The 26,859-nt window shown below is 34.0% G+C and overlaps 1 protein-coding gene across 1 annotated transcript; it reads right to left on the bottom strand.

The window, feature by feature from the left end:
• Positions 1 to 13,146: 13,146 nt before the first annotated feature.
• On the bottom strand, positions 13,147 to 19,867 carry LOC139877365 (nudix hydrolase 16, mitochondrial-like). Its single transcript, XM_071864789.1, has 4 exons — positions 19,319 to 19,867; positions 18,410 to 18,524; positions 18,111 to 18,194; positions 13,147 to 13,714 (listed from the first exon to the last, which is right to left on the bottom strand). Exons 1-4 carry the CDS (start codon positions 19,387 to 19,389, stop codon positions 13,409 to 13,411), a joined length of 576 nt encoding a protein of 191 aa, XP_071720890.1. The 5' UTR covers positions 19,390 to 19,867; the 3' UTR covers positions 13,147 to 13,408.
• Between the last annotated feature and the right edge of the window lie 6,992 nt (positions 19,868 to 26,859).

Below are 26,859 nucleotides of genomic sequence, written 5' to 3'. Positions count from 1 at the left end.
CATGGCATTCAAGCATCAAAAGTTCATGTCAAGAACTATCAAACCCTAGCCAAACATCACAAAATCCTTAATCGGGTTTTTGAAGTTTTCTTAATCAACCTACACATCAAAATGTAGCTAATGATACTAGTAACACAATTAAAACATGAACTTTAACAATTAAACAACTTTTAATCATCCAAAATCAAAGATTAAGCTAACCCACTTCAAAAGTTCAAACTAGTTACTCAAATCAACAAATCGAGCAAACAAAACATATATTCATGCTAGACACGAGCCATAGACACTAACTAACACAATTTCAAGTCAAAAACACGAATTTATAGAAATCTAGAGTTTTTAGAAAGTTACCCAAACTTGATGAAATTTGTATCAAAATGTAGAGGATGGAGAGAGGATCACGAAAATGTAATTTGTTTTGAAGTTTGCTTCCAATCCCGAATTTAGATGATGATTTTATGAAGTTGGGGTTTGTGTTCAAAAATGAGAAGTAGAGAGAAAGGGAAGGATGAAGGTGGGTGGTGATAATGAATGGATGAGATGGGGTTTGACTAGTTGACCTAGTCACTAGTTAAGCCCCTTTGCAACTTTGGTCCCTCGAGTTTCAAAGCGGGTGCGGGAATTAACCAAACGAATATTTTAAAAACGCTCGTGTAAACGGGTGACGTTAAAATTAAATAACGAAAGATATTATTTTAAAAAAAAAAGACAGTGTTAAAAATAAATTTAACGCAAAAACGCGGGATGTTACATTACCTACACCTTAAAAGAAATTTCGTCCCGAAATTTAGTTGGAAGTAGTGGTTGTTGTTTCTTCTTTGAAACCTTGCGTTGTCGGTTCTACGAATAAGTGAAGGTACTCCTTCGGGTATTTCAACGAACTTCGACAGTCGTGATTTTACGTTGGTTTAAAGTTTGGTTTCATGATTCAAAATTTCAACCGGTTCTCCTAGGAAGGAAAGTTTGTCACCGATAGTAGGTTCGTCGAAGACGATAACATGTTCCTGTTTCGCAAGACTCTTCTTCAAGTTTGATATATGGAATGTAGAATGAACGGAGCTCAAATGAATCGGAAAATCTAAACGGTATGCATCGGGTCCAATACGCCCCAAGATTTCAAAAGGATCAAAATATCGCGGATTTAGCTTTCTACGTTTCCCGAAATGAATTACACCTCCTCAAGATGCGAATTTTAACGTTACGCGGTTTTCCACATGGAATTTGAAAAGTTTACGTCTAACAGTGGCATAGCTCCTTTGGCGACTACGGTCGTCTCGAGCCTTTATGAGGTTAAAGAAGTTTCTTGGTTGTTCCATGAATTAGCTCGGGTTCGGTGGTTTGATTATCATTAACTTGGTTCTACAAAAGGAGAATGACGTTTCCGGTCATATAAGATTTCAAAAGGTGTGACATTAAAACTAGAATGAAAATCATTGTAGTAAGAGAATTCGGCTAAAGGAAAATACTCTTCTCAAGTAAATTTGGAGTTGATAACACAAGCTCGTATTACGGTTTCCAAGGTTTGAATCGTACATTTGCTTTGTTCGTCAGTTTATGGTTGATGCGTGGTACTCATGTTTAAACGTGGTCCCGAGGCTTTTCGAAAAGCACTCCGAAATCTAGAAGTGAAACGAGGATTTCGATCCGAAATGAGGTACAGTTCTGTAAGGTATATTCGAACAAGTTTGTTAGGACTTGAAAATGTTTGTTAGAACAAGTTTCTGTTTCTCGAGAATTTCACGCCGCGAAAGATTTATCGGTTTCCAAATACGTTCGTCGAGACTATTCACCCTCGAGGCGAATACTAGTATAACGTGAAGAGTCTATCTCCATTGAGAATTTAAAATAAAAGATTTCCTGAACCAGAATTACGAGTGTAAGGCGAGAGAAGTTTCCACCTCGATGCGAGCATAACGAGTAAATTGTAGTTAGTCAATAAGACTGTGCGAGGACGAGATAGTATACACGTGTAACATACGGTTGAAGTCGAAAGGAATCGGTAATTCATTCGGAAGCATAAGTATAGTTCGACAAAAATCGAAGGTGTGTCCCCGGTATGGTTGTTATCAATATTCTCGGAGTTTTCAGATGTCCAACATGAATAGATGAAGTCATGTACATGACTCATGGTGGTGTTTAGGTTGATCGAGTCTAACCACCATCACGTGTCACTAGAACTTTGGTATGTCTTACCGTAATATAACCACGTTGATCGAGTGTCATTATATTACGCTAACTCATACCTCCATTCCCACATCACTCTATAGATTCAAGTTCGTGTAATCGTGAAGTTTAAAATAAACAAAGTGTAACGACGTATCTAACGTGACTCGTATTGAATCGAAAGAATTAGTGCAACTATAAAGAAGCGTTCCCCGAGGGAAGTGTATAAATGATTGTTCACGTCAATGTGGTTCGAGTCAGACAATAAGGTATTCAGGTATGAAAAGAGTAACGAGTCATGATAACGAGTAGCACGCAACCGTAGTGATAAATGTTGATGACGATACTCACCTAGAGTAGTGATGGTAGTAACACCAAAAAGTAGATAATAAGAAACACCAGTGGGAAACCGATAGTAAGTTGAAACGGTGGCAAATAACAATCCGGGAGACAGAGTTCCCGAACAAGTGTGACTAATGAAGTCGTCGTCATCCATACGTGTATGAATCATGAATTTACGTGTGTTACCAAAAAGTGGCGGAATACGAGTTCGTATGATGAAGGTTGGGTACCATTAAAAAGTTTGCCTAAGAATGATTCAAGTATAATGCACAAGTAGTCAAGTAAGTGCTATCTATAGCAAATGTATGTCAGAATGCAAATGCTAACTATCCGGTTGTAGTCTAGACTCACTAATGCGTCCTAACAACTCTGTTAGACACACTAATGCACGTCCTAGTTCCCTACAACCAACGCTCTGATACCACTTGTAACGACCCGACCAAAACCGTTATTGACGGCGCCGTTAACTTAGGTCCCGTTGCGTGGTCGTAGTCCCTATATGAGACTCGTTTGACCAAAATTATGTCGCATTCATTTGAAAGGTACAAGACTTGCAAGTTTAGTTTACAAAAGTCATAAAGTATAAATGAAATAACTTGCGACATAATTAGTTTAAAAACACAGTTGCTATAAATAGCGTAAGTATGTAAACAAAAGTTTGAATCCAAAAGTGCTATCCCTAGCGTATGCATGCATGGTTGACTCCAATCAAGTAATCAAAGAGCGCGGAAGCATGTATCAAGTAGCCAAGTATGAACCTGAGAAAACATGTAGAAAACTGTCAACGAAAAAACGTTGGTGAGATCATAAATGTATTTGTATAAGTATGTTTTTGAATCACAAGGTTTAGTATCAAGCGTATACATCTCTAAAGATGTGTTTGTATCAAAAAGTATACATCTCAAAAGATGTTATTTGTAAACCATAAGATTTTGTATAAAGTGAATATCAAGCGTATACATCGCAAAAGATGTTGTCTGTATCACGAGCACCCAATTACCAAAACTTAACTGAATCTTACCTCTGCATAATAGTGTTAGAACCTACACTATACACCGAAAATACGTTTCATCCATCAGACGAGGGTTCGTCAAACCCGTATGGCCACACAACATAAATTCTCGCTCACACCCTACAAGTGTAACTAATGGTAATTGAACTTGAGGATTTTTGTTCTAACTCGTATGTTTCTTTGCTCTTGTATTCGTATTTGTGTTCAAAGTATGAAAGTATAAACCGTATAAAATGTATATAAAGTATATGTTTCTCAGCCCACGATTTAAAGTATAAAAGTATTTGCAAAGGTGGGACTATGATCTCACCTCGAGTGCACGAGTATAAAAGTACTTCACAAAGTAAACGTGTGCATGAAAGTTGCTTAGCCTTGACCTAAACAAGTAAGTTGTATCAATTAACCGGTTACGATACAAGGTCGGGTGAAATGTGTTCAATTAGTCCTATGGCTCGTTATGACTCGATTATATAGCATGTGAATCAATTTGTCAAGTTTCATACAAGAATCACGTATAAAAGCATGTTAGAAGGATTGCATATAAGTTTGGTTAAGTTTGACTAAAAGTCAAACTTGGTCAAAGTCAACGAAAAAGTCAACACGTACGGGTCGGGTCCCGGACTATTTTTCTATGCTAGTTATTCATATACAAGTATATTAGAACAAGTTTCATGTGAATCGGAGGTCGATAGCTAGTCAAACATTTCACGTGAAAAGGGACATAATGAGCAGAATCTGGCCAGGCCAGTTCGCGCGCCGCGCGGGGATGGGGCGCGCCGCGCCACCATCTGGGCAGACCCTTTTCTGTTTTTCAAAGTATGCGCGAACGAAAGCTCTTTCCAACCCAATTCTTGACCCGCAAACACCCAAAACATGTGTCTTATATCATCGGAAAGGTATTTTTACAAGGAATACAACTAAACACAATTCATCAATCACAAACATCATTTACAATAGCCGAAATCTCATTAAGTGATCAATAAAAGTCCATTTTCAAAGTTTCAAGTTCATCAATCGCATTTTAAGTTTCGGGAATCCAATTCACACATATGATATGCCGTTTTGAAGGTAATGAAGCGTACATTACTACTAAACACTAACAATTAACATTTCATGGCATTCAAGCATCAAAAGTTCATGTCAAGAACTATCAAACCCTAGCCAAACATCACAAAATCCTTAATCGGGTTTTTGAAGTTTTCTTAATCAACCTACACATCAAAATGTAGCTAATGATACTAGTAACACAATTAAAACATGAACTTTAACAATTAAACAACTTTTAATCATCCAAAATCAAAGATTAAGCTAACCCACTTCAAAAGTTCAAACTAGTTACTCAAATCAACAAATCGAGCAAACAAAACATATATTCATGCTAGACACGAGCCATAGACACTAACTAACACAATTTCAAGTCAAAAACACGAATTTATAGAAATCTAGAGTTTTTAGAAAGTTACCCAAACTTGATGAAATTTGTATCAAAATGTAGAGGATGGAGAGAGGATCACGAAAATGTAATTTGTTTTGAAGTTTGCTTCCAATCCCGAATTTAGATGATGATTTTATGAAGTTGGGGTTTGTGTTCAAAAATGAGAAGTAGAGAGAAAGGGAAGGATGAAGGTGGGTGGTGATAATGAATGGATGAGATGGGGTTTGACTAGTTGACCTAGTCACTAGTTAAGCCCCTTTGCAACTTTGGTCCCTCGAGTTTCAAAGCGGGTGCGGGAATTAACCAAACGAATATTTTAAAAACGCTCGTGTAAACGGGTGACGTTAAAATTAAATAACGAAAGATATTATTTTTAAAAAAAAAAAGACAGTGTTAAAAATAAATTTAACGTAAAAACGCGGGATGTTACAATTATTACCATAACCCTAGTTACAATTACGATTATCATTATTATTATTGTTATTACTAATATTATTATCAAAATAAGTATTATTAAGTAATATAATTATTATTATTAATGAGATTTTTATTACTCATTATAAGTATCAGTATTAACAAAATAATTATTAGTGTTATTTTTAAATAAAGTTATTATTATTATTATTAGTAAACCATTAGTATTATCAAAACTATCCTTTTAATCAAATAAATATTTGGCACATAAAATATACTTTTTTCATAAACTAAATGTACATTAATATTTCATATACAATATATCAAACATATTAATAGTATTTATATAAATACTTACATATAACCAACTAATGATTTTAAATATAGCACTGATCATATAATATATATAGATATTTTGAATACAAATAAATATATAAATATTTATCATTTTAAATATATATATACAAAATAAATAAATATAACATATAAATTAAATATATCAAAAATATCTAAATAACAAAATATAACAAGAATATTATTAATAACAAATTATATATATATATTGTTCAAATACAATTATGTGTATTAATAAATATATAAATGATATAGGTTCGTGAATTCGAAGCCAACCCTGCATTCTTCTGTTGATCAATATCGTTATATGTATTTTTTACTACAAAATACATTACTGTGAGTTTCATTTGCTCCCTTTTACTCTTTATATTTTTGGGACTGAGAATACATGCGCTGTTATTACAACTGCTTTATTAAATGCTTTTAAAATATATTTTGAACTGCGAATACATGAAATGCTTTTATAAATGTTTGACGAGATAGACACAAACAAAACATTCCTCGAATGAATTATTGTGCAGACAGAAGTTCTGCGGATTTTTATTGAATTATGTGGACATGATAATTGCCACCATTGAATTATCTGGACATGATAATTGCCACCATTGAATTATGTGGACATGATAATTGCCACCAGTTGATGTGAATGTTATATATCGAGAGAATGATTTTATACACAGGTTATGTGTATGTCAATTTTGTGCACAAGATATGTGTACGGTTACTATGATTTATGAAAATGGTTTCGTACACGAGAAAGATGTATAGTATTTAAAAGATATAGCATGTACATTACAGGTAGGTATAGGATTCGGGCCCATTTGTACCATGCAGCATTTAAATTTTGTGGTCTATCAAAATGATGTATTTTATTTTTTTAAGATAAACCTATGAACTCACCAACCTTTTGGTTGACACTTGAAAGCATGTTTATTCTCAGGTATGAAAGAAATCTTCCGCTGTGCATTTGCTCATTTTAAGGACATTACTTGGAGTCGATCATCGCTCTGGGATCAAATGTTGATGACTTCGTCTAGATGGATTAGGACGGGGCATTTCAGTTGGTTCATATAAACCTCCTCATCCAATTCACCATTCAAAAATGTTGTCTTCACATCCATCTGGTGAATAACCAGATTGTGAATTGTAGCCAAAGCAATCAGCAGTCTAATGGTAGTAATACGTGCCACAGGAGCATAAGTATCAAAATAGTCAATTCCAGACTTTTGTCTAAAGCCTTGAATGACTAACCTTGCCTTGAACTTTTCAATAGTTCCATCCACCTTCATCTTCTTTTTGAAGATCCATTTGCAACCCAAAGGTTTGCAACCAGGAGGTAGATCAGCTAACACCCAAGTGTTATTGCCCATGATGGAATCCATCTCATCATTAATTGCCTCTTTCCAGAATGCAACATCCTGACACCTCATTGCTTCATCATATGTTTTGGGATCATCATCAACATTGAAACAATACGAATATTGGGTAGAAACATCATCCCTGGAACCTTCAACTAAGTATAGTTGAAAATCTGGTCCAAATGATTTAGGTTTTCTTTCTCTTTTACTTTTCTGAAGCCCAAGTGACTGATCAACAGCCTTTTCAGAGACTTCATCATTACAATCCTTGTTGATTCCATTGTTACTTAGAATCATATCCTTTGGTCTATGTATAGATGAAAATCGATTTTCATCAAAGATTGCATCCCTTGAATCAATCACAGAATTGATTGAGACAAACTCATTAGGCTCTATTACATAGAACCTATATGCCATGAAATGTTCAACATATCCAACAAATATGCAATCTATACCTCTTTCACCTAAAATTTTCTTCTTGGGATCAGGCAGTCTTACGACCGCCCTACGACCCCATACCCGAAGATAATTCAAGTTAGGTTTCCTTTTATTCCAAAGTTCATAAGGTGTAATCCTGTTTCTTTTGTTAGGAACTCTATTAAGCAAATAACAAGCTGTTAACATAGCTTCCCCCCAAAATCCTTCACTTAAACCCGAATAAGATAACATGAAATTAACCATTTCCTTAAGGACCCTATTCTTCCTTTCAGATATACCATTTTGTTGTGGAGTATAAGGAGCTGTGGTCTCATGGATAATACCAACGGATTGGAAATACAATTGGTCAATGTATTCACCTCCTCTATCCGTTCTAAGTCTTTTAATCAAATCCTTTTGTTGTAATTCTACTTCAGTTTTAAATATTTTAAATTTATCTAATGCTTCATCCTTAGTATGTAATAAATAAACATAGCAAAACCTAGAAGCATCATCAATAAAAGTCACAAAATATTTCTTGTTCTCTAAAGTAGGAGTTGCATGCAAATCACATAAATCACTATGTATTAATTCCAAAATCTCAGTATCACGATGTATATTTTGAAAAGGTTTCTTAGTGATCTTTGTCAACATACACGTTTTACACTTTTCATTGTTCATATCAAAGGCCGGTATTAAACCATCTTTAGACATATCTTGCATTCTTTTAAAGTGTACATGTCCTAATCTAGCATGCCAAAGAATAGAATTATTTATGCTAGTGGTAGACATACAAGCATTATCAACACTTACATGTTCAATGTTTAGTCTAAACATTCCATTACTCAAATAACCAAATCCAACAAATAAACCATTTTTAGATAGAACAAATTTGTCAGATTCAATAACTTGCTTGTAACCACAATTATTGAACATACTACTTGAAACCAAATTTTTCCTAATTTGTGGTACATGCAATACATTAAACAAAGAAACAATCTTTCCAGAACTAAAGATTAAATTCACACGACCATGTCCATGAATAGAGGCTGTTGACTCATTTCCCATATGAAGAATTGATCCATCAGTCACCGACTCGTAAGTATTGAACCAACATCTATCCTTACATACATGAATAGTAGCTCCCGAGTCAACCCACCACGCAACATCATCATCCTGCACAAAACAAATCTCAGATATATACGAAACATAATAATTCTCAATTGAATTATTAAATATATTCTGACCTTTCGGGGCTTGGTTGTTCGAACCATTGCCCGAACCATTTGTGCTAGATCCCTTAGCATTGTTAGTGCCAAAAATAACCTTGCAATCCCTCTTCAAGTGTCCAGATTTACCACACTTCCAACAAGTCAATTTAGACTTCTTATTAGCATCAAATTTGTTATTACCTTGATGTTTACGTTTTCCCTTTTTGTCATTATTACCAATGAACCTTTTGTGTTCCACCATATTGACAGCGGACGTACCAGCAACTTCGTTGCTTTTTGGTTTGTCATTATCCTGCAACCTGGGGCCTTCCTCAATACGCAAATGACTGCCCAACTCAACAAGAGTTAATTCCTCCTTCTTATGTTTCAAAGTATGTTTAAATTCTTTCCAAGAAGGAGGTAGTTTATCAATGATGCATGAGACTTGAATAGACTCGTCCATGTTCATCTTATGTTGTGTGAATTGACCAAGTATACGAATGAGCTCATTGTATTGTTCCAAGACTGGTCTAGAATCGACCATCTTGTAATTATTAAAATTACTCACAAGGAACTTCTTACTAGAAGCATCCTCAGACATATACTTGGTTTCTAAACAGTCCCATAGTTCTTTAGCAGATTCAACATTTTGGTAAATATCAAAAAGGGAATCAGCCATACCATTGAGGATTAAACCTCTAGCGATGTAGTCATCGTTCTCCCACTTGCACCTTTTCCGAATTTGTTCAACAGTGGCATCATCACCATGATCTTCAGGAATTGGTGTGCTGAGTACGTACACCACACTCATGCTGTTCAGAAAGAAGTGCATCTTCTTTTGCCATCTCCTAAAATCAATTCCCTCAAACTTATCAAGTTTGGAGAAATTCGTTGTCATGTGTTTCATCGTAGTCGCCATCGATTATAACAAATAATTACTTTCGATTGTTGGAGGTTTTAATAAAAAATTTCGTGTAGGGTAAAAATAATCGATAGCCGGATAAATCACTGAATCGTGGTATCACTTTTCGAAAGTAATTATTCGACCCTTATTGCCTGGGTTACACGAATATCACTTTGGGATAAGACAGAGATTAGTTCTTGTTATTGGCAGTAAACAAGAACTCTTTTGCATAAGAGTATTAAGGTGTTTGTGTGTTCGTTTATTCTCATGAATGATAGTCCATATTTATAGCCACCTAAAAACAAGTATTATTCCACGATGGAGATGTTTCACCTACTCCACGATAGAGATGTTTCGCTAACTCCACAATAGAGATGTTTCACTAACTCCACGATGGAGATGTTTCACTAACTCCACGATGGAGATGTTTCACCTACTCCACGATGGAGATGTTTCACCAACTTTTTAACAGCAAAAGTGGGTGCAGGAATAATACTTCCGTAATCACTCAAATTTGTGATAATGGAAAACCACTTTCGGGTCCGGGTAATCTATCACTTAATGAGTGTACACTCCGTACCTCCTAACCCATTTATAAGTGTAAATTAAATCCCTCAATTACACTAAATTTTCAACATAATGTAAGAAGGGTAATCAAAGAAAATTGAGTTGTTTAATTGTTAAAAACTAATTCTAACTATAAATAGTTCTAACACGTATTTTTTTGTTATAGTTTAATATCACTCTTCAGTCATTCAAATGTTACAGTGCTTAAAATTAAGTTATGAAAATCACGTAGAAAATATTTTATTATAAAGCGATACTTACACTCTTATAAAACACATAAACGCCACACTCCTTATAAACTCTTACAGATTCTAAGTCCACAACCGCGTTTGGGCTAATTAACATATCTATTATATAATATTTCATGTTGAATGATTTATCATTGAGCGTAGAATCATTTCTTTTAAATGATAGTATACAAAAAAAAAAAAAAAAAAAAAAAAAAAAAAAAAAAAAAAAAAAAAAAAAACATTGTATTAAGACTTTAAATCAAAGCATATCGCATGGTTGAAATGTTCATAATAGTTATTTCTCCATATGTAGTATCGTATCGTGACATAGGTCATGTTTACATACCAAATATGACATCACAAATTCTTCCCGTGTGTAGATATTTCCTTTGCATTCCAATTATGTTGGGAACCACTCAACCACCCACTGTCCCCATTTGTTGTCTTTTCTACTAAAACAATTAAATACAAAATGCATGTGTCACGATTAATTTCTTTTTTTGTTTCAATTTCAACGACTTTTGTTAGCCCATCGATTCATATCAGTTAATTGCAGATTTCATGAAAATCTCTACTTGTAGATAACACTAGATGTATATCTTCGAGGTCAACATATTGAGATCGGTTATACTTAAAAGCAGGGGAGGCTCGGAGGGGAAGCAACCCGATCGACCACTCGGGGCATAGGGTTTTCGGAAGCCAATTTTTTATATATACAGACACAATCGGAGATTTGAGATTCAAGAGAACTAGAGAAACACAACTGAAGCAGCGAAGATGAAGCACAATTGGCCCAAAAACAACAATCATTGGCCCCAAGATAAAAATCAAAGTCCACCAGTATTCTAGCAACGCCCAAAAGGTCTTTTTAGATGGTTTATATTACTCGCTAGTATCCAATGACTATTTTTCTAAGGGCATTTTTCTAAGGATTTTTTTTCCATCCCGTTTTAGGCACTTAAATTTTCAGAACCGCCACTGCTTAAAAAATATTATAAACAACTCTTTGAGTTGAGTTAAAAGAATTTATGTGTGCTAACAAGAAAAGTAAACAGAGATGGTGAACCATTACATAAGGCAAACCATCATAAAGAATACTTTGTATGGGTTTCAATTACTTCAATTAAAACTTGTTTTCTAAGATGATTACAACAATTATATATTCAATGAAATTTAAGATGAAGTTGATTAATACTCCGTAGTATATAACATATCAAGCATTCCGTATTTGAGAAAGTAGTTGTCTTTACATGAAGCCAACTTAGATAAATAAATAAAAAAATTTGTATTATTGTCAATTCGATAATACACTGAAACAAACACTTTGGGAAATTTGAATCGTTATTAAAATGACAGTCATAAAGATTTTCAAGCATTAGCTGCGGTATTTATGTATGGAACGGATCCGAGAATCAATATGTACGACCGATACACAAGTAATTCACAACCTAACCATTTTTAAATTGGCTTGAAAAGTAAAAGGTACCTTTTTCAGCATTTGATATGAATATTGCGGTTACAATGAATTTTAAGGTTCCCCAAGTAGAAAATTTTAACCATTCAGGCTTGCCTGAGTGGTCACCGAGTTGCCCAATGAAGCACATCACCCGGGTTCAATTCCTGACTATGTCAAATTGTTCAAAAAGGGAGTGTGACTAGAGGGTGCGCATAATGCGCAATTCACCCGGTACCAGGTCTCGCGCTCGGGGGGCTTGATTACCCGAGGTTTTACCTTCTATGGAGGAGCCAATGTGCTCGTTCATAGAAGGGTTTCCTCGCTTACCCAAAAAAAAAAAAAAAAAGTAGAAAATTTGAGATATTCGTACATTATAGTCAAAAACATTTAGCACTCATTGTAACTAACTTTAAAGACTGTCTTAGCTATTTTATTGTAAAAAAACATGTAATCAACTAGTGATTTCGCTTAGCTAACAGACTAAAAAAATTATGTTGAAAAATATATTGTTCGTGTTTTCCACTCTTAACTGATACTAAAGAAGATATTGTATTCACGCCATTTACGACATCATTTTATTAGTTTGGTAACAACAGATAATTGTCGTGACCTAATGATAATGTATTCTGATATTCGTAAGTCTCAATTGACAATGAGATATCTAAAAATCAGTAACAAAAGTTCTCTTTGACAAAAAAAAAAGAAAAAAAAAAAACTTGTCATCCTCCATTTACCAGATTAACCTACAAAACTTTAAAAGATATAAAAAAAATCCAGCAAGTTATAAAAGAATGGTGTATAATGTATATAACGAAGGAATCCCATCTCTATTTAGTTTTTCCATCTGTTTTTTGACACCAGTACGAGATCACCCATGGGGACTTAACCACCCACGCATTCATCACCCTACAGTTGCATAACCCGCCCCCAACCCCAACTGCTGCTCAGGTCGAAACCCAGCCCAATCCGAGGGTATGGGCGGTAAAACCCTCCCTCCCCACTGCTCCCGCAACGAGATGTGCGGAAGGCACCCTTGGGTGAAATTTAAAGGTAAAGGGGCAACCTTAGGTGCAATGTTGCACCCCACGGGAGTCGAACTCCTGACCTATCGCTAAGAGAGGCAGACCACTACTACATGAGCTACAACACAAGGTTTTAGGTTTTCCATCTAATATTAATCCTTTTCAAGTAAAAACCTGTTATGTGTATAAGTTCACATTCAATAATAGTGTCAGAATGAAAAGCAGAAAATGGACATGAATTCTAACTAAATCCGCAATGTAATTAACTTGATTAAAACCTAAATGTAACTTGTGTCTGAAACTATAACAAAAAAAAGCATCAGGAGAGCCGTTTCAAGTTTCAACTGTCAACTAGTCTTAACTCATAAAATTCATCCAATCAGTTAAAAGTTTTGGTTGAAGTGAAAATAGGTAACTGACGATCGTTGACACCTAAAACAAGAAACTGTAACAAAAAAAAAAGTCACCAAAATTATACTAGTAATTTTCAAGGTGCATTTAGGGTGCACCTTCTGGATCTGACCTAGTTAGTTGTGTCACCATCAGAAGCATCCATGGAAACTTGATTTGTAGCCTTTATGGTTCTAATCATACCATCATCACTCCATTTGTTGAAACCATTTTCAAGAGCTTCTCGCATCCATTCATGCCTGCAACACTGAATGGCTTCGGGTATGGTCAACCAACTTCTGACCCGACGACTCTGTTCGGGCCATGTGTCAAGCTCTTCCTTTACTAATAGTGCAAACATTGCAGCCCGACATCTGCCTTCAGGGCTAAACTCATCTTGTAGCGTTTTACTTTTGAAATGGTAGTGCCCCAGAAAATGCTGGAATATACCATTACATTTAATGGTCCAATATTAGGATATGTAAATCACATGTATATTGTATAAGCAGCAGATCATTATATGATAAAGGTGGTTAAACAAATCGGAAAGTGATGAGAAAACAGCATACAAACGGGGCATCATATGTCACAGAATTATGATATAATTAGGGGATCAACAAATTATTATCATGTGAGAATATTTAACATTAGGCGTTTGACCAAAAGCATTTAATGATTTCACAGTCCAGTCTATTAGGCGGATTTCTAATTGAGAATATAACATGAATCGTCCATTAAGCTAGACTCAAATTTCATTGGTTAGTCCTTTACGGACTTTAGTTACAAGGATCATTCTTACTTTCAAACTTGTTGCACCAATAGTCCTTTACAATAATGGTCGTGGATATTGATATTAACATTGGTATTGTCTGTTAATATAAAGTATGTGCAATGCATATGAGGGTAAGATAAGTCCATTAAGTTATGTAAATTATGTGCAATGCTAAATGGTCATTGATACTAGTATCATGTCTCCCTCAAACCTTACTCTAAAAACCACAAAAGCTAAATACCAAATCAAGTCAAATATCATAAATGACAACAATAAAAGATGCAGTTGTATCACAAACTAGATCCAAAATAGATAAGCATATAACCACTTTCACAAACCAAAAATAAAAAATGTATGTTAAAGAAGTTTGGACTGGATAGAATAACATTAGTTACGAGTTTGAAGGTTGGTAAAGTTGCTTCTTTTTCTTCTCAATTTTGATTTAGGCTCAAAGAATCTTAGGTTAGTTACTATGGCCATATCAACATTTCACGTTGTTAAATGACCCTGAGTTTAAACCTACTTTCAAGAGGTATATAGACGATCATTTGTTATGTAGGATATCTCTATGTCATGGTGATGAGACCCGCTTTTCCGGTTCTTATAAGATTTTCAATAATGAATATTATAGACGAGGAGAGGAGAAATCTTTACACATGAGACTAAGGTTCACTCTCTTACCACACTAGGTGGAGTCCGATTGCAACCTGATTCCAGTAGTCCTCAACCCAGATACTCAATCATTACGTTATCGGGACCAAATTTTCCCTGTGTTGATTGATGACGAACTAAATTTCAAAGTGGATCAGCGTGTTATTGTGGTCGCCCATCTAGATGCAATGCTCTTTCTTTTATACCTAGAAAAGATTTGAAGAAAAAAAATTCATAACTTTTGTGCCTGGGAGGTGTTCAGGGACTAAATATGTTGTCATTTATATGTTCTCACTTGGATTTAATCTGTAACTCAATTGGATTATGGCTTTGAAGTTTCAAGTGTTCGCAGGCCATTTGAAGTACCTATGTAGATCAACATCTATGAGATCCACTGGCTCAAAGTAGTTCAAACAAGTTTTTAACACTTAGAAACTTTTTTTGCCAAAATCCACCCCAGTTATCGATTTAAAATCTAAGTGAGAATCTATAAAAGCCAACAAATTTGATGCACTAACCCCCCTTCGGCTAAGCTTTGGATATTTTTTCTTCATATATTTTGAAGGTATGAAAGAAAGAGCAAAGAACATTGCATGTAACTATGACCCACTTTGACATTATGATCGTTGTCAGTTAATACAAGGTAAATTTGGTCCCGAGAACGTAATTGTGGAGTATTTAGGTTGAGGAGCACTGGAATCAGGTTGCAATCGGACTGCAGTAAATGTGGTGTGGTGAGAGAATGAATCTAAGTCACCTAAGAAAACTAATAATCATAATAAATAATATAATAATAATTATTATTATTACTCCGTATTATATAGAGTATTTATTAGTTATAAACATTAATATCTTTCAACCGAATAAACGTCAGGTACAATGGCATCGCTTCTCTCGGCAGGATCCTCATCTTCTAAAAACTACAAGTGTTCGTATTTCTAGTGTCAATGAGTTCTGGCATACATATAAACGAATAAGATACAAGATAGATTTGTGTTATTTAACCATTAATGGCCTTCAAAGATTTATTAGTTGAAATAATATCAAAATCAATCGATATCTAAGACTTGTCCTTTAGAATTTGGTGTTTGCTTTAATGAAAGCTGATTGTTGTAAACCACTTTAAGTTAAAATGGGGTTATCAATTTAAAAGTATAGTACTTATAATTTAGAAGAGATTTATCCGTAGTTGTTGGAACATCTTTATTTTGATCATCATTAAGCTCCAATAAAACACAGGTCTTAGGTGGTGACATTAGCACAAACAACTCTAGCGACACTTCAGAAGTGGCAAGTTCCAAGATCTTAACAAATTCGGTGGAGAAGGCCAAGGCACAAGAGGTAAATAAGAGACCGATAAATCAATCTTTCCCTTTACTAGACTTGTTTCCACTCCCAATTCTCCATGTTTAATACAAGTTTCCTATACTGGACTTGTATAAAACGAGGAGAATTGAGAATGGAACAAGTCCAGTAAAGAAAATGATTGATTTATCGGTCTCTTGTTCACCCCTTGTGTCTTGGATATCCCCACCAAAATCTGTTAAGATCTTGGAACTTGCCTTTTCTGAAGTGTCGCCATGATTTTTTTGTGTTAATGTCACCACCTAAGACTCGTGTTCTGTTGGAGCTTAACGAAGATCAGATTAAAGATGTTCCAACAAATACAAATAATTATTTTTCTAAATTAAAAGTATTATACTTTTAAATTGATAACCCACTTTAATCCAAAGTGGTTTACAACAATCATTAATCATTAATTAATCATTAAAGCAAACACCAAATTCTAAAGGACAAGTCTTAGGTTATGTTGAAGCTTCAAATAAAATAAAAATAAAAATAAAAAGAAACTCCTTGGAACCCAACTAACACACATTTTAACATAAGTTGTATACAAATTGGTGCATACAATGGAGTTGCATAATGCATTACAAATTGTTCAAGTAGAAAAGAAATAATATGAGTATGGTTAGGCTGCACTTAACTATAATACACTAAGATGCAAATGGATACCCCTGCTTTAATGTTAGATTCCAATTTAGTAGAAAACACGATAAAAATTTAGCCCATCCATGCACAAACTAAACTGCATTCTTCATGTAATCATACATGTTCTAGTTCCACGGCATTTGAAACATATTTCTACAATGTAAACCACACACCAACTTAAGATGTAAGACTATGCTCTTTACATATTTACATAACATAACATTCTTCCTTCTTCTATTGTCCATGTTGATGATACGCATATTCGATCCGTATTATTAGCCTTATTTATATAAGACTTGGTACATTTAACAAATAAAATCCTCGAGACTCATAAATAAGAGCCATCACCGATTAAAAGATGCAAAACAAAAATAACCGGCAACAAGACCGCCCACCGGATAAAAGATACAAGAAACGAATGAGGCATACAAGCCGTCTAGAAGTTAACCGGGTATATAATGCCTAAGCGTAACTCTAGCATACAAGTCGTCTAGAAGTTAACCGTATAGATAATGTCAAGCGTAACTCTCGCATATAAGCCGTCTAAAAGATTATCCGGGTAAAGAGTGCCATGAAGAAACACTTAAAGACTTAAGGTGGTGTTCACACGTAAGCCCTTCAAACTTGGCCAAGTGTGTAGGCTACCCAGTAGTCCGCACACGGACATCAAAATATGTGGGCCATAACACACGAGTGGTGCGTTTATGCTACTTCAGCCCATGATTTCAGAAAAGTTTGTTACGCCAGTTAGTTACAACCATGAAAACGACATGTGCTATCATTCACTCTAATATACTTTTGGCGCCTACAAATACACCCTATAGGTCGTTCATTTAGAACAACACGATCACTGTAACATTACTCTACAAAAATCATATCTAATCACAGTTAAACATACTCCGATTGGATTCCGGTCATCACCGGAGTTCAGTCATCTCAGATATTAATCTGCTCAATATAACTGAGAAATTAATCAAATTGATTGTTTTACGCCCTCGTGAATCCAAATTCCGATCAGGTTTGCACGATTGCCGGAGTAAAAACAATCTCTCAATCACTTTTTTCCCAAATTAAGCACACAAACTTGTTACTATAAGTTTTAGGTTTGATCACATGTGTACCTAACTCTACCACAAATGTTTAATTCCTCTACCTTATTTGAGACTACTTCTTTCCTACCTTATCTGTATGCGACTTTTCAAACCCTTCAAAAGCATATTTTCATAGATTTTTTTGAGATGAAAGCAATACCCGGATATTTTTTTCATATCATGGTATACATGTGAAGACGGTACATATGTACTTGTTTGGTATCACTTCTCTGGTTTGAAAAAAAAAAGCATAGAAGGCACAAACGCATGACAACATGAAAAAACAGTAAGAACATGTAACAGGAAGGAAAAGGTAAGGATAACAAACTCACCATTAAATCCCCTCGAACTCCAGCCTCTTCCAATGCTTCCCGCGCGGCTGCCTCCTCAACAGTTTCATCATTTTCCCAACCACCCTAGATTAAAAAATGACAGAAAAAATAATAATAACGGAATCATATATAACTACAGAACAAGGTAGATATATATAACACTAATATCTTTAAAATATAAACATGAACAATCAAAAGTCGCCAAGTCATTTCTTAGTCATATAAATATCGACATTCATATAGCATATGGTATATTATAAAGTAATGCATTTCCACATATAACATAAAAAAGGTTGTACCTTTGGGAACAAAAGACCAGGTCCACTCGTAGAGTTGATCATTAGGACCTCCAAAATCTTCTCAGATTTGTTACCATTACTGCCTTCAGAGTACCAATACCTGAACGGGATGCACCTGCAAATTTATCGAACCAGTCAAACATAGCTACAATATGTCATCACAATTTTGTAAATAACCAAAAGTATTACCAAATGGCCATTGGCCTAGCGGTATCGAGTGACCTTCCAATCATAATGTTAAGGGTTTAATTGTAAATATTCGTGGATCAAGTCGTGATAGTGGTTGTGCGAACATCACTAAGGTGTCGTTTGTTTTTCGGTTTGCAGACCATATTATGTCTTATGTCTGCGTGCTTGCAGACGTTTTTACCGCAGACTGTTTGATTTTCTGAAGGCATAAGATAAAATAATGTCTTATTCTATTTGCAATCTCGCAGACTTAGAAATGTGCTTCTAAGTAATGCAGACAGGATTAAGTTATTTCGCAAACATAATAACAAACAGTCTGCACCTTTAGACCACATCTTCTTTACAGACATGGTCCGCATATCTTCAGACAAAAACATCTTAAAAAACAAACAGCGCCTAAATGATTTGTACTCCATGTCTTAAACTACCAATCTCAACCACCAACCTTTTAACTATTTTAATAAACTAAAAAGTACCCAAAAAGAGCAATCACTAGCTCCTTGCAGGTCATTTATACCTTTTACAAAAAAGAAAAGAAAAAACTCATGAAAAACCCTAAATTACACGCGACTACTTAACAATTGTATAAAATCAAGCATTGCCTAATTATCAACAATTCCAAATTAGGGAAAGTGAATGCAGGTAATCTAAACAAGAATAACCTAATTCTAAAACATATTTTATTAATATCAATTAATTGAACGAGAAGAATTAGTATACCCGGCAATGAGACGACAACCGGCCTCATAACGTTGCTGATGACGACCAGTGCGGGCCACCAATTCAGACATTTCAGTATCAATATACACGCTTCACCCTTTTATCATTATTGCTATTTTGTTGATATTATGTATATATATGAATATATGTATGTTGTATATTTGTATGTATGTATATGTATATACCCTGTTTCAGATAATCGAATAAAAAACACAAAAGATATGATTTTTTACAACCCCTTATGCGGATGAATCCAACCCTATCTTTTAATCAGCAAAAAGTTTCAGATTTCGATTGCTTTATAATGCATCTAAATGCCATTTTGATTTCTTGATTTTGGGAATTTGATGAAAACACGAAAAAATAAAGTAGGAAAATAAGGAAGAGATGAGAGAGAGAAAATATAGGCGTATGGATCGGAGATTTTGTTTGTGTGTGTGTTTGGATCGAAGGGAAATGAAAGGGAAGGACCAAACACAAGAGGAGTTTGGTTAAATAAGCAACCCATGCAATTGTAAACCCATTGGTATGATTTTTTGCAGCTTTTGGTAGCTCAATTGCAATTTGCAACTTGCAAGTCTTAATTTTGTCTTTGGGATAATATTTGGGAATATGACACTTTTGGTTTCATTAGGTTACTTCTCTTAAGAATAAAGTTAATGCACAAGTGTGAGTCAATTTTTTAACTTTTTGTTATATGAGTTACCTTGGTTGTGCAACGAGGGGATATTTAAAATGTGAGTTGTCGATTTATCTTCGGGCGATGCTCGGATATGTTACTCGGGAGCAGCTAGTTTAGATTGTAGCAAGTATTTGTTTCAAAGTTTGTTCAATGTACTAATGCAGGCCGTCATTTTCAAAACTGTATTCTCGAGATTTATTTTAAATGATGGAAAGTAGAGGAGATTGATGAATTAAAAAATAACAGCGATTCTCGAGTTTTAAATTTCAGCGGAAATGATAGTAGAGGAGATGATTAGGAAGTATAGTACATTTAGATTTTGTCACCAAAACTCTCCGCTCATATTTAGACGGATTGAGAAGGATACTAAAACACTCTCATCCCCTTTCTTCTCCACCCTCTTCCGCTAAAAGAAACAGTCGAGAATACAACCCTAAGTGTTAGTTCAAATAGGTATAGTAGGATGTAATCAATCACATATGTTTGAGTCTAAACAATATGTAACTCAATTATATTCCATGATCTATTATAAAATAATTTGTTTTTCGTTAGGAAAATGAAATCCAGAATGAAGTGTTATTTACAGATGTAATGATTTGTTAAGTTAATTTTGATGCTTTGGACCACTTGTAAAAGACTAAAAGTTGCATCATATGTTTGAATTACTCCAACTTTTTAGACCCCATTTTTCATTTAGCTTTCTTTGAACTTACAATCATATATATTCATTAATATTCATTAAAATTAAAAGACGTAAACAAGTTGTCCAAAAGAGTTACAACAATTTTCTCACAAATCACAATTAACAAATCAAATCTCAAGGATTAGCTTACAGTTTATGTGTTACTATGATTACTTGAAAGCGAGTATTCTCATCCACACACAAATCACAAGCCAAGAAATATATAGAAATTTTAAAAGATTCATCTCGAAATATTATCAAAATAAGATGCATCACGCATATCACAAATCGTAAAGATCAACTTGCAATTTGATATGTAAATCAACTAATAACCCAAATACTCACAATAATTAAAATTTTCAAGAAAAATTGTCGTTGATACTTCTCACAAATTAAATGCATTAATTACATAAATAAAACTTTTCTAATGATGGTGCTACTATATTGACTAATTTATTCACATTGGATCTAACTCTTTATTCTTCTTCTCAATCACAATGTACTGTTACATTATAATAAAAATAATAATACCATAAATAAATATTAAAATAAATTATACACACACACACACACACACACACACACACACACACACACATATATATATATATATATATATATATATATATATATATATATATATATATATATATATATATATAGTGGTAGGATCAAGAGGGAAGTAACCATTCGGGGGAAGCGGGGGAAGCAACATTTTTTTTTTTTTGAAAAAACTTTGTTCACGAACATTATAGATTGGATGAAAATAAGAACATTTAGAAAAGACACTTCGTGATGAATGTTATTATTTTGGCGGGAAAACGCTCGAAGAAGTAATATATAACAATTATCGTGTTTTTCGAGCGTATGTTGAGGTTTTAGACATTAGGGTTTAGATATTAGGGTTTATAGGGTTTAGATATTAGGGTTTAGAAATTTAGGGTTTAGGGTTTAGATTTAGGGTTTAGATTTAGGATTTAGATTGAGTTTTTAACACGAACAGTTTAGAGTTTAGGGTTTAGGGTTTAGGGTTTGGTATTTTGGGTTTATGGAATAAACTCAAAACACCAAACCCTAAACCCTAAACCCTAAACTCTAAATCGGGCTAAATTTTACTTCACAAAACATGAAGAAAAAAACGTTAACATTCTTCACGAACAATATTATCTTGAATGTTATTTTTGTCGATCGTTTTCCTGCCAAAATAATAACATTCATCACGAAGTGTCTTTTCTAAATGTTCTTATTTTCATCCAATCTATAATTGTGACGATCGCTCCAAATCCATATGGACGAACACGTCATTCATCGATTTCATTGCGAGGTATTTGACCTCTATATGATACGTTTTGTAAACATTGCATTCTTTTGAAAAGTCACACCATAAATGAATATTTAAATCAAAGGTTTTCGACATCTGATGATTTCTACATATAGACAATCACCGTAATATAATAATTTACAATAATACTTCCATTGACAATGCAGTCAAAATAAGATACATGGTGATGATTTGGTGAATGCAACGTTTCCTTGAAAAATATGCCATGTATGACTCCATGCACATAGCTTGTCTAACATATAAGCAAACAGCGGAAGACTTCTAGGGAACCTGAGAATAAACATGCTAACAAGTGTCAACACAAAGGTTGGTGAGTTCATAGTTTTAATGTTGCGCATAATCTGTATATAAAGGTGGATCACAAGATTTCAGTTGTTCAATCCAGAAACGTTTATCAAAATATTCTACGAAATTGAGCACCCTAGTAACTAAACTTAACGTATATATATTTTATACCCTTTGTATAATCATCTTAATAATACACGCAAACCAATGTGTACGCTTCTCAAATAGCATACGTCCGTTAAAAGGCTAGCGCTCTAGCTCGGACGGGGATATCAAGCCCTATGGATCCATATACAACTACTCGCGCCTACCAGTTCTTATAACCGGCAGTTACTAGTTACCAAAGCTAAGGGATTTTCGGTTCAAACTCGGTGTAGAATTTAGTATGTACTTGTATCCATTGCGTTTAAAATAAAGTGCATGTATTCTCAGCCCAAAAATATAGATTGCGAAAGCAATTAAAAAGGGAGCAAATGAAACTCACCTTAGCAGCATATAAAGTCGTTCCCCAAAATGTGATCGAAACTCGGATTACCAAATAACCGTAGATCTCAACCTAGAGAACATATGTTGGTCAATAAATGTCTATCAAGCTAGGTCAGGTCATAGTGTATAACAATCCTAATGCTCGAGATCGACATACAAAAGTTATCCAAAGTCGTTTCAAAAAGTCAATTTTTACAATAATTCAACAAAACGAGACGTGCCTTATATATGGATTCATTTACTTGGATGGTAATATTCAAAAATCCAATTTATCATTCTTACAAACAAGTTTCAAAAGCAATTTCAATCAATGTCAATCATAATTCAGTTGATCATATCTTTTAATTCGTTCACCGAAATTACGCGATTTCTAAATGAAAAGTTATTGATTTTTCGCCAGCTTTCCAAAAACATGCATATCATATACCTTTTATCAGTAATATATGTATTTACTTCGTGATTCATCATAACTGTTTAACGACAAAATTTAGCATACAAGCATGCATAGATATATATACTCGAGCACTAGACATGGATACACAATTAATGTATAAAAGATAAAATATGAGTGCTTACGTATCAATATTGAGATTCAATATTGTAGGAAAGTACGTAGACGCGACAGAGATGATAAACACTAGATTTGATTTACAAATATACCCTCGAACATTACCCATAACCTCCTTGGCAATAACCCATAATTTCCTTAGCTCTATTCCGCTCAAAAACCCATTTTGAAGGTGACACGCTCATAACCTCGTCGTACTATTTTAGGTATATATACTACTAATAATAATATTATAATAAGATTAATAATAATAATATTAATCTTAATAATAATAATAATAATAATAATAATAATAATATAAAAAAATAATAATACGGAGGAATGAATCGAGCTTTTATAGTATGTGGCCTGCTACAGTACCTCATGCGATCGCATGAGTTTTCAGTGTTTTTGCCATGCGATCGCATGGCCGCCTTATCCTGTTTTTGTTTGCTAGTTCGCCGACATCAAATAGTGTTTACTGTAGCAAATAGTGTTTTACTATAGCAAATAGTGTTTTACTGTAGCAAATAGTGTTTTACGGTAGGAAAGTCGTTTTTACTTGTACATATATATATACATACATATAATTGTTCATGAATCGTCGAGAGCAGTCAAATGTAATTTAATACATGAAATAGTTCTAAAATTTTGAAATTCAACTTCATAGACTTTGCTTATCGTGTCGAAAACATTAAATCATTTAAAGATAAAGTTTAAATTTGGTCAGAAATTTCCGGGTCATCACAGTACCTACCCGTTAAAGAAATTTCGTCCCGAAATTTAAGTGAGGTCGTCGTGGCTAACAATAGAAATGTTTTCATGACGAATATGAGTTGATAAATAGAATTTTATCACCGTTAAATTATATGGATAAAACAATCCGATTTCTCGAAGCATATGAGAGAAGTTATCGTAAAAGAGTGAAATGAAATAATAGAGATTCGTCTTAGCTTTTGACGTAGTTACGATTGATTTCCGGAATTTAAGGAATAGAAAATCTTCATAATCTAAATAAGATTTGATTCTTCGGAATTTGCGGAAATTAGGATTTTCTTTGATTAAATGCGTAATCTGCCTCGATTGCTATAAATTGACCTCTTCCGTTTCATTTATTTTCACCACTCCTATAATCTTCTTTCTTATTTCATACATCCCAATAGATTGTGAAAATGCTTAATCCAGTTCTGATTCTTGATATTTTCCTGGCTATCGTATCCTTCATTCTTCTTTTTCATCTGCCACCAGAGGAAGTTCTTTTCTTCTACTATTACCTTGGGGTTATAGTGTTTTTCATTCTCCCGTGTCTTTATATTGCTATACGCATTGATATACACGGTTTGTAATTTCGGGGTTGTTATCGGGCTTTATGTTCTCCATTATATTTCAGAGCTTCATGCTTTCGTTTTCTCTTCCCGACCTTAAGTCAAGCGAATAATGGTCCAGAATTCGTAGGTATGAATTTCAAAATAAACATAATTAATGTTCTAAGAAAGAAACGGTAATGGCACAATCTGACTTGTCAAATTACCAGAATATCCGGAAAAGACCGAATCATCAAGAAATATATTTTCTTGATATATTTAGAGATTATATAGAATGAAAGAGTTATGTAACATGGTTTATGATGAGGGTGTGATCTGTGAACCTTTGTCACGTTCCATTAGAAACTCAACATGACTTACTGTAATATAATCACGTTGATCAAGTGTCATTATATTATACTAACTCATGCTTCAGTTCCCAACATTACTTCAAAACATCCATTTTTTCGAATTTTTCAGATTTTAGAAACTAAAATAGTTTCTTTTATGATGTAACACAGATAGCGGGAAGAGGTAATGATTTCAGATAAGAATGGTTTCGAAAAATATCTTCAGAAATATGGAGGATATTTATAATGGGAGATACGATGATATCTTATAATATTTAAGATAAGATGATGATGAAGAATATTGTCCGCAAAGGTTTTAGAGTAAGGAGCAAGGTATTCGCTAATGATTTCAGCAGACTCTGAATCATTTGGATTCTTTGAAGGTAGATTTAGTCTTTGTGATTTGTCCACAGCCTCCTTCATGGTCTGCTCAATCCGTTTTTGAATTCCAAACCTTCTCTTTTTCTCTGCTTTACCACCATACTATTCTTTATCATCAAACTTTTGACTGTTAAGGTCGTTTACAGTTTTTACTGCTTCATCAACATTTTTCCAAAATTTGGAGAACTAGTTTCGTAGTTTGGGGTGTTTTTCGGAAACTTCACATTCGAAGTATGTAAGTCCAGGAGGTAGACGTTATATGTACACATATAACTGTTGGCGTAGACGTGTTACAAGATTTCAAGATACTGATTGCTAATTCCCGATAGTTGGTATGGCAATTGCCGTTACAAGATGTGGATGAGTACATGATACAGTTTCAATGAGTATAAGGATTTTTCGGAAGGTTAAAGATCAATGAAGTTGTTGGTAAATTTACTGCTAATGTGGTGGAACATGAAAGGTTCCCCAGTAACGAAAACGTATATGCCAAAATTACAAGTCTGAAAGTTCGTCGTTGACTGGTTGAATGGTTGATAATACTGGATACTTTGAAAAGGAATTGCAAGGTTAGTTTCGGTAAAAATAATGCTAAAGTATCTTGCATAGTTTTGAAGTCAAAGTATAGCTTTGAAGATGTAGAGATCTAAGAACGATGTCACCGGTTCAGAGTTATGGCTTGGATTCTGATCCGTCGATATCAGAATATGTGATTGAATTTGTATGAAATGATTGTGTATCATTGTGAAGATAGTGAGTATACTTAATGATTTTTGAATCAAAATTGAAGAATGTACAGTGTAACATATTAATTGTGAACTTAAATATTTCTCGAGTAGTACCTACCCGTTAAAGATTTCACAATTAATAATTTGTACAAAAGAATTTTTATTACCGTCTTTATGAAAATATATGTATGTATATTTTTTTTTCAAATCTAATACAGATTTAATGAGTTAATATCAGATTAAGCTCATTTGATTTTCGACTTGACTTAGAAATGATTAATCTCTAAAACATTAAAGATTACATAATCTTTGCGGAGTATTTCGCTAATATACATTATTTATTCTTATTTCTCGGTGAAGGATGTTGATGCTTGTGGAATCTTTGTGAACCTTACAAGGCACAGATGATGTTTTCTGGAAAGTTTCGAGTACATCAAAAATGAAAATGTAAAATCAATTATGTAATTGAATAATACACTTGGTTTATTATGAAATGGAATTCATTAAGTTGAAACAGAGATTGTAGTTAACAATGGTTATGTTGTTAAGGAAGGATGTATATCATTGCATATTAGTAATATGAACTAACCGAGTAGTACCTACCAATTAAGATTCACACGTAATAGCTTAGTACGAAAAGATTTATTTTGATTTAAAAATTCATATATATTAAATATACATAAAATTTCTTCAGGGGAAATGAGTTAATACTTCATCGGTTATTGTTGCTAGTATTTCTTAGTAACTACGGTGC

This window comes from Rutidosis leptorrhynchoides, chromosome 11, assembly GCF_046630445.1.
Source record: "Rutidosis leptorrhynchoides isolate AG116_Rl617_1_P2 chromosome 11, CSIRO_AGI_Rlap_v1, whole genome shotgun sequence".
NCBI lineage: Eukaryota > Viridiplantae > Streptophyta > Magnoliopsida > Asterales > Asteraceae > Rutidosis > Rutidosis leptorrhynchoides.
This window is presented reverse-complemented; position numbering and strand designations above follow the sequence as displayed.

What these genes read in the sequence shown, in the direction of transcription:
- LOC139877365 (XM_071864789.1), bottom strand. Translation starts at nt 19,389, where the DNA reads ATGTCTGAATTGGTGGCCCGCACTGGTCGTCATCAGCAACGTTATGAG. An exon ending in GGTTGTCGTCTCATTGCCGG is followed by an intron (nt 18,525 to 19,318) that starts GTATACTAATTC and finishes ATAAATTTGCAG; the next exon opens with GTGCATCCCGTTCAGGTATT. An exon ending in GAGTTCGAGGGGATTTAATG is followed by an intron (nt 13,715 to 18,110) that starts GTGAGTTTGTTA and finishes GGTATATTCCAG; the next exon opens with CATTTTCTGGGGCACTACCA.